This window comes from Orycteropus afer, unplaced genomic scaffold (genome assembly GCF_000298275.1).
Source record: "Orycteropus afer afer isolate SDZICR_OR568_19922 unplaced genomic scaffold, OryAfe1.0 scaffold00014, whole genome shotgun sequence".
Lineage (NCBI taxonomy): Eukaryota > Metazoa > Chordata > Mammalia > Tubulidentata > Orycteropodidae > Orycteropus > Orycteropus afer.
Genome location: NW_006921601.1, coordinates 1,501,346 through 1,511,188, shown reverse-complemented (window position 1 = coordinate 1,511,188; position 9,843 = coordinate 1,501,346). Strand labels below are relative to the sequence as shown.

The 9,843-nt window shown below is 38.3% G+C and overlaps 1 protein-coding gene across 1 annotated transcript; it reads left to right on the top strand.

The window, feature by feature from the left end:
- The first annotated feature begins 5,179 nt into the window (after window positions 1-5,179).
- Window positions 5,180-7,092, top strand: LOC103210462 (olfactory receptor 56A4-like). The gene is made up of 2 exons (XM_007956391.1): window positions 5,180-5,428; window positions 6,397-7,092. The coding sequence occupies exons 1-2, from the start codon at window positions 5,180-5,182 to the stop codon at window positions 7,090-7,092; spliced, it is 945 nt and encodes a 314-aa protein (XP_007954582.1).
- Window positions 7,093-9,843: the final 2,751 nt, after the last annotated feature.

Sequence of the window (9,843 nt, the reverse complement as noted above, 5' to 3'; positions counted from 1 at the left end):
GAAGCAAGATTGGGCAATCTACTTCCATAGTAATATTGCTTCCAACCCAAAGAGGCGTCACTGAGTAGGATCCAACTCCACAGCAGTGAGTTTGGTTTTGGTTTGGTATCACTACAAAAGTAGATTGCCCCATCTTTCTTCCAAGGAGTGGCTGGTGAGTTTGAACCACCAGCCTTCTGGTTAGCAGTCAGATGTCTTAGGCACTACCCCACTGAGCTCTTTATGAGGTTTAAAAGACTTAATTTATGAGAAGTTTCTCAATCTGACTCTGAAACATGGTGCTAACTTATAACGGGGACTTATTTTATTTTACCTATGCATACTGCTTTCTCTAATTTCTGCAAAGAAGAAATTTTTTTGTTCTTTTATGTATTTCAGAGAGGTCAGGACCCTGCCCTATAAGTTCTTTTCAGTCACCAGTACAATTTCTAGATTATTGTGCACTGTCTTATAAAATCCTTTCATATTTCAAGCTAAAGGTGATATGCTGTGGCACCCTTGGTTCTTCCTTATCCTTAGTCATCTTTTAAAATCTTGGTCCTGCTGTCTCATTTTAGATGTTGGATGGATTGAGTTCAGGTAGATTCACTGCTCTCCACAATGTTATATTGTCCTGAACAGAGAATAGAAGGAAAAAACAAAAGTCACAAATTAATCATTTGAGGAATGCGTGCTCATAGATTGGTTACCCTTGTATCGGCAGTTTGTTTGTTATTCCAGTTTTACTGTTTCATTTACCTTTTAAAATTAATTAATTAATCCCTTGAAACACACAAAAAATAGTTGGTAGACTTCCCACATTGACCACTTCTCCAACTTATGTAGAATTTTATATTTATGGGATGTGTAAACTCAGCAAATCTAGAATCCTTTTTTAATATTCTATAAAGAATCTTTGAAAAATAGGCATGCAGAATTTGCTCAAATTCTTTCAATGACAAGGAACTGCTTGTTGGTATGTGAATAAGAAAATCTTTGATTCAGGTGGGCTTTTTATAAAGGTCTTTCTCAGTTATCTGCAATTTTTCTTTTTGACCCCATGTGGAAATACTTTCTGGTGAGTTATAACTCCAGTGCTAGCCTCAATAATTTTAACAGCATTTAAATTCTGACTCTACAGTCTTGGTAGTACTAAAATAAGTTTAGAACTTAAGAATGCTAAGAATATAGCTCACTCCCCCTTCCTAAAGAGTCCTTTTATCCCATGGTATATTTTTGCCACAATCTCAAAAGTTCTATTAGGTCAGTATTTATTTGCCTCAGTTTTGTCCTTCCTACTGAGTCACGCAGGATATCAAATACATAAAACAAGTTTAGCAAACACTAGTGTAACAGATTAATAAAATGTGGACTGCAGTAGGATGTGAAGATGCAGTGATATGTGCAATGAATAGATAGTAAAATGGAGTGTTGGAGGAATATATAATATAGTAGAATATGGTCATATCAGATATGATTTTGCTTTGTATATACTCCAAATCATAGATTTTAAGACTCTCTATGTAAATGTTATAAGCCCCAAGTTTCTCTTTCTCTTTGTGTTTAAATGCAGATATCATTTGTTTTTTTCCAGACTTACTCTGATTTGACTGTCCACTACTCTGTTGAAAAGAAATGGTGATAGTGGACATGCTTTCATTAAATCTAGGAGAAAAGACTTCCATAATTAACCATTGATTACAGTGTTTCTTTTGGAAATATGCTTTATCAGATCAAGGAAATTACCTTTATTACATTTTGTTAAATTTTAGATGAGCATTTACAGTTTTCAAATGCTTTTTGGAGGCTCTTTATGATCTCATGGCTTCACTTGTTACTCTGTAAATGTGTCAAATCACATTAATCAATTTTCAAATATTATATGTGTTCATGATAAATTATCATTTTCATATGTTACTGGATTTGAATTAGTGCTTTAAGAGTTTTTGCACATGTGTTCATGAGGGAGCTTGTTCTGTTATTTCCTTTTTAGTCATGATGTGTTTACCCATCTTTTTGTTTTAATCTATTTGTGTTTTTATATTTGAATCTATATTCTTGTGAGTAACATATAATTGGGCTTTACTTTTTTATTCAGACTTGCAATTTCTGCGTTTTAATTGGGTTGTTTGCATTTAATGTTATTATTAATATGATCAAGATTACTCTAAAAATTAAAGTTTGTCTCCTTAATTTAATGCAGTCTCATTATCATTATATACTTAAAATGAGTTTTCAGGATTCTGTACAATTGCTTTAAGTGACATATTTTTCTCTGTGTAAAGGTATTTCTAAAAATTAATAAGATAAATCATAAAGAGTTCATTTTAGAAACAATTGTTTAAAGAATGCAGCCAATATGTAAGATGAAGTCAGCTTCATTAGTTTAATGACATTTGTCTTCTTAAAGGGTCTCTAAGATATAGCCTCCTTATTCCCAAGTGATTTTACTTACCATAACAAATAAGTCTCAGTTCATGTGACTCTGAGATAGCCCAAGACTGAGCACTGCTGTTTCACTTCACCTGAATGTAAACGCAGAAATCTCTTTTTATATAGGAAGTGTATGTGTATCTGCAGGGTGACAGAAGCCCAAGGGAGAAGCATTTCTAAACCAACTCTTTGTGTTTTCAGCCACCAGAGAGTAGCCATTATGAATAGAGCTTGATAATAAAGTCTTCCAGGGATGCCAAACACAATCATAGGGCAGTGAGAAGTTGAAGAGCCACACACTGTCTGAAAGCAGCTGGCTTGTCAGGACTGCTGTTTGGAGCAGTCTTTCTCTATAGGTATGTTTGGGAACAGAACATTGGAAAACCAAACATAAATGATAATTTGAGTTTGGGCCTTGATGTCATTCACTGTTTGTTTCAGAGAATGTCGTTGCACTCTCTAGATGTTTGTATGTGAGGACCCTGAAGATCATACATATCAGAAGAACATGAATATTAAACATTCACATGTATGTCAGATGAGCTTATGGAAGGCGAGGTCAGGTCTGTCACTGACAGGAGGCTGACTGGAGAGTGGAGTCTGACTTTGAATATTAGAATTATGCTACAAGCATTAGGCTTTGTCTCCAAGAAGAGAGAAATAAAGGAGACCTTGTACTTGATCTTAAAGAGGAGCTTCAATTTTCTGAGGTGACATGACTGACTAAGAGCTTTAGCTCCAAGCAGAGAGATACAAGTACGAAAAGGAACCTATAGAAATCCAGGATGGTCCATGGGAGGAAGATAACTTTCAAATTGGGAGGCCAAGGTTTGGGCAGAATTATATCTACATAACTGAAGATATTTATAGAACCTGCTAATCTGACATTTATAGAACAAAGCTAATCTGAGCAATGGCTGGTCAAACTGAAGCAGCAGCCTTGGATTAAGGTTAGTTTAAATCAGTGGTTAAGGAGCTCTGGTGGCAAAGTGCCTAAGGCATTTGACTGCTAACCAGAAGGTTGTTGATTCAAACCCACGAGCTGCTCTGCCAGAAGGAAGATGGGACAATCTACTTCCCTAAAGATTTACTGGCACTGGGGCACTGTGAGTTGGATTTGACTTGTTGGCAGTGGGTAAATCAGTGATTAGGTCAGTATCACAATTTAGTGTACGCCCATGGTTCTCAAAGAGTTGTGTCTGAAATAGCAGCATCAGCATTACCTAGGAACTAGTTTATAAACTTATAAACTAGTTATAGATGTAAAATCTTGGGCCCCACCCTAGACCTGTAAAATTGAAAATTCTGGGAGTCTAGCCCAACAGTCTGCATTTTAGTATCTTCACAGGTGATTCTGATGCGTAATCATGTTTGAGAACCACTGGACTAAATAAAAGACAAACTGATGAGACACCGACATTATATATTACAGAAAAAATGAACAGTTCTAAACCTTGAGAGGGAGGGTTTTTTTTTTTTTTTTTTCTCTTTTCTGTGCCCTAGATCCTAGGCATGTCCCATGAACAAACTTGAATATCTATTTGTAATAGAGGATGTTTCCTCTGTTTCTGAGGAGACCACAGCAGAATCTAATAATGTCTTTGCTGGATAGTACCTTGATTGTTAAGAAGATATTCAAAGTTAAAAGTAGCTCCTGTCTGTGAAGATCATATTTTAGGGCATGTTTATGCATTCCTTGAGTTCTTCCCTTGTCTTGGAAACTTCATTCCCTCATTTTTTCCCCTTTTACCAAGAACTGCAGATTATTTGGTTAGCAATCATTTACCAAATGCACACATATGTGGACATGCACCATCTACACACACACACACAAGATTCTGCATGAGTATTTTTGTACTTATTTTCCTCACTACTAATTTGTTTTGTATATGTATTTTTTTTCACCACCATGTCATTATTTTTTTTTTCCAGATGTTTTTTCAGGTTTTGTTGAGTGTTGACCAAGATTGCTGGTGCTTTATGGTAGAACACTAGATGGAGATGCTAAATAATAAAGGAAAAGAGTCAAAGGCACTATGACTTTTTTTATTTTACGTATCTGAACTGCACATACTAAGTTTTACCTATCTGAACTGTACATATTGAGTGTTCAATATGTTCTGAGGTCACTGATCTTTTCCTTTGTTCTCCGATAAAAAAGATAAAACTCCCTTGTTGGCCAGTCTTTATGAAAGAAAAGAAGGAAACAAAAATGAGTCTATGGATGCTTTATAAATGGTAGAACAATACTGTTATGTGTGCTCAGGATATTTAAGGTGAATGAAGGAAAAATGGAAAGGAGAGGCAAATGGGGTAAAGGGAGAAAACATTTGCAAGAGGAAATGTTCACTTGGGACAAATAAAATGTGACAAGTAGAAGTTAGAAATTTGAAGACAAGAGGGGATTCTATGAGGAGGATATGGCATATATAAAAATGCATAAGTGAGACAAAGGAAACCATGTTCTAGAAGTATGTTTGGGTCTGCGTGTGTGTGAGGTAATTTTGCAATCTTTCTGGAGTTGGATTGTATTTATATTAAGGAAGTTATTTTTAATCCATGCAGTTATGAACGTAAAGGAAATAATTTAAACAGGGGAGTGATATGACCCAATTTAAGTGTTAGGTTATTATAGCAATAGAATGGTGGAGAAGTTTGAGAGACTAGAGTGGACACATATCTGTTAGGATGACATTAATGGGACAGTTGACCCTGAGTTAACATCTCTTTTTTTTTTTTCAGCCAGTTCCAGGTCCACCGACCAATCATGGTATTGTTTTCCAACAACACAGTGACCCAGGTGACTGAATTCCTAATGATCTGCTTCCCAGGGATGCAGGACGCACAGCACTGGCTGTCTATACCTCTAGCTCCTCTCCTGGTTTTGGCTCTTGGGGCCAACTTTGTGTTATTACTTGCCATCCGGCAGGAGGCCTCTCTGCATGAGCCCATGTACTACCTGCTTGCCATCCTCTCCATGCTGGATGTCATCCTCTGCCTCACAGTCATCCCCAAGGTCAGAGCCCCCCTCCCCAAACTCGCCTTCAGGCTTTCACTTGTCTTTCTCTAAAGAGCACTTTTTAAAATTTGTACATTCCCCACGCTTCAAGGAAACGCTCAATGAATCATTCACACCATTACAGCAGGTTCATCATAGCCCCTCTCTTATTTTCAGTGCCCATGCCTTTCTAAGGATTCATTCATTCTTGCTTGCCAGGCCCTCACTTGGTGTCTGAATCAATGATAGTCCCAAATTCCAGTCCTCTTCTTACTTCTAGGGAGTATCTCCTTCACTTTGCATGACCTCCACACCTACATCCAAGGACTCTAGAATTTCCTTTCTCTAATGTAACTGGATGTGTGTTTACAACATATATGAGATAACTCACTAACATGGAGTTGATTCTTACTCATAGCAACCTATTGGGCAGAGTAAACTGCCCCATAGGGTTTCCAAAGCTGTAAATCTTTATGGAAATAGATTGTCTCATCTTTCTCCTGTGGAGCAGCTGGTGGATTCACCAGCCTTTTGGTTAGCCATTGAATGCTTTAATCACTGCACCACATGATTTAAAGATATTTCTTATGTATATGGAGGAGTTGATGGGTGTTGAAATAAGTACTGCTTTTACTGGTTTTGATATTCCTCTGAATAACATTTTATGATTAGATGTTTCTAGCTAGAATTTGAATAAGAGTTCTGAAATTCAAGAAAGAACAGAGCTGAAAATCATACACACACATACACACACACACATAAAATTAAACAAAGGTTGTAGTCTGTAGATGGAATGCAAATGAGCTCCACAGTGCAGATCAAGATGCACATAGAAGGTTTTGTAATGAGGACGATGTTCTGGATGAGATTATGGGAAGGGGTTTGGAGAGATGGATGATTGAAGCCATTTGAGGGTTTTCCCCAGGGTTAAGTCCTCAAGGGAAAGAATGGATGTACAGGATTTTTGAGAACTATGATTTTGGCAGGTCCTGCTCATCTTCTGGTTCAACATGAAACCCATCAGCTTTGCGGGCTGCTTCCTTCAGATGTTCATCATGAATACCTTCCTACCCATGGAGTCCTCCACCTTCCTTGTTATGGCCTATGACCGCTATGTGGCCATTTGCCACCCACTTCGCTACCCCTCCATCATCACTGAACAGTTTGTCATTAATGCAGTTGTCTTTATTGTCTTTCGCAATCTGTTGGCCACACTGCCCACCCCAGTTCTGGCTGCCAGGCTTAACTACTGTGCCAGCAATGTGGTGGAGAACTGTATTTGTGCTAACATTTCTGTAGCAAGGCTATCCTGTGGGGATATTCACCTAAATAAGCTCTATCAGTTTGTGAGTGTCTGGTGCCTGTTGGGGTCTGACCTGGTGCTCATTTTGCTATCCTACTGCTTCATCCTGAGAGCTGTGATGGGTCTGCAGTCAAGGGGTGCAGCCACCAAAGCCTTGAGTACTTGTGGTTCCCATCTCATCCTTATACTTTTCTTCTACACGTTGCTTCTAGTCTTCATTTTCACAAACAAAGCAGGAAAGAAAGTGCCCTCAGAAGTGCCCATTCTCCTCAATGTCCTGCACCACCTCATCCCACCAGCTCTCAATCCCATAGTTTATGGGGTACGGACCCAGGAAATCAAGCAGGGGATTATCAAGCTTCTCAAATACCAGCGCTGAGACTGGATCAGAGCTCAAGGATTATGGGAGTGTGGTATTTTTTGTTGACTGTTTCATCTGAACTGCATGAGTAACAAATCCATGCTGCTACTTTCATATTGAAAACAAAACTTCTTCAACTGCTATCACAACATTTACTCTATCACCTCTACAAATTCTTATTGATCCCACCTTTAATATCCATTATCTTCTTCAAATGACTTCTTGCCCTTACTAGTTCCCAAATTACTCAATAATTAAAGAAGTGTTCAACACCTTCCCTGTAATTCTCAGTCTTTATATATTGAGTGCCTCTTATACAGACTTCATACAGCAGGTATAGTGCAGAGAGAAATGGGTAGGGTCAGAGAAACTAGTGAGGATTTCATCTCAATAATACAGATAAGAAATGATAATGGCTTGAACTGAAGAAGTGAGAATTGAAGTTATAAGTCACAACATGGCAAGAGATTCCATATTTAGGAACAGAAGATGGAAGTAAGTAAAGGATATGACCCAGGATTTTAGTCAAGAGTAACTGGAAGAATATAGTTGCTGTAAAATGAAGAGCTAGTTTGATACAGAATATTAAAAGTTCAGCTTTGGACACTGAATTCCACTTCAATACAAAATGTCTTCCAAATTGTACTTTTGAAGTAACTAATAAATACTCAAATAAAAAAGTAAGCAATTGGGGATATGATGCTTATCAGGAGTGATGTTGAAGCTGAAGTCAGAAATTTGAGTCCTAAGGATATAAATGGTATTGAAATCTGATTTAAATTTTGAGTCTTTATCTAAATGACAGCACTACTTATTGATAACATTTCATGTTGTGGGTTCAGCAAATATATGAAAAACTATGCCATTTTTATAAGAACAAAGCATTCATTAACAAAATTCAGCAGAACAATGGGATTCCTATATTCAAAATGGAAGCTATCATTCTAAAGGAAAATTCAAGAAGATTCGCAGTAAGGTGTAATGTAATACTTAGTCAATGAAAGGAAGGAAACGTGAAACCATTTCACAAGGGGTTGAATATTCTATTCTGTTCTCTGAGCTCTGGTTCCTGGAATCCCTAGTAAAGTATGGGGAGGATGGTGATTGTTTCATGGCCCTTTGTCTTTCCTACATCTGGAGTCAATGGCTGTACCCCCAGTCAGATTGAATCATCTATATTTGACTCAGCTTTGCCTCTAGCCTTGTCTGGTCTAGGACTGATGGAAGATGAATCCACGTCACCAATCAATGTTTGTGGCAGATGTTTTAGTTTTGAGCCATCATTTGTATTATATTTACCCAAGACACAATGGAGCTGTGGTGGTGGAGTGGATAAGGCATTGGCCTCTAACCAGAAGGTCAGTGATTCAAACTCACCAGCCACTCTGTGGAAGGAAGATGGGGCAATCTACTTCTGCAAAGACTTACAGCCTCAGAAACCCAATGGGGGTCACTATGCATCAGAATTGACTCAATGGCAGTGAGTTTGTTTTGAGATATAATATCCCTGTGTCGTAGCATTCACTCTCTGCTATGGCTCTGACCTGAGTTCCCATTTCAGTGTTCTGCCTTGATTGTCAAACTTCTGCTAGGCATGTTCCCTAATAGTCAGCTCTTCGTAGCCAGACATCCTTTGTCAGTGCGAAATCAGAGGGCTTTCTACCTACAGTCACATCTCCTCAGTGGCTACTGCCTTGGATTTCTACCTCAGCCATCCCCTGTCCATATCCTACCCACCAGTTGGCATATCCATTGCTTCTTGAATGTGTTCGGGTTCTAGGCTTAGGCCACCAACTTTCTGTTCCATATAAATGGAACTGTTTCCTCCTTTATGTTCAAATTATTGATTCCTCAACATTGATAATCTTAGTTTAAAAATCACTTTCACATAGAGTACCAAACAAACAAACAAAAAAAAACAAACCCATTGCCGTTGGGTCAATTTTGACTCATAACAACCTTATGGAGCAGAGTACATCTGCTCCATAGGTTTTCCAGGGCTGTATATCTCTACAGAAAACTGCCATATCTTTCTCCCCCAAAGTGGGTCATTTCAAAGCCCCAAGATTTGGTTCACAGTTGAGCGCTTAACCACTGCACAACCAGTGCACCTCCTGTAGAGAGGAAAACCAAACTCACTGCCATCGAGTCTGTTCTGACTCATATTGACCCCCATTGGGTTTCTGAGTTTGTAAATCTTTATGGAAGTAGTTTGCCTCATCTTCCTTCCATAGAGAGGCGAATGGGTTCACCAACCTCCTGGTTACAGTCAAATGCCTTAAGCAATGTGCCACCAGAGCTCTTTCACATAGAGAGTTGTTATTGTTGTTGTTATGTGCTGTTGAGTTGGACCCAACTCATAGCGACCCCTCCTTGGGTTGCTGAGGCAGTATCCCTACAGAGGTAGATTGCCCAACCTTCCTTTCAAGGAGTGGCTGGTGGGTTTGAACCTCCAGCCTTCTGGTTAACAGTCAAGTGCTTTAAACACTATGCTACCAGAGCTCCTCACATAGAGAGTAGTACCTCCTTAATAAATCACATCACAAGTGGTCTCCTCTCCACTTCAGGTCACACTAATACATTATACTGTCTTATTCATTACAGTATTTATAACTTTCTGAAATTATTTATTTATAGATTAAAGTATTCAATGTCTTGAATTTTGCTCCAGAATATACATGGACCTTTGGTTTTTTTTTTTTTTTTTTGCTATTCTTAGCACCTAGAATGCCTGACACATACCAGGTGTTGAACATATAGGAGATAAAA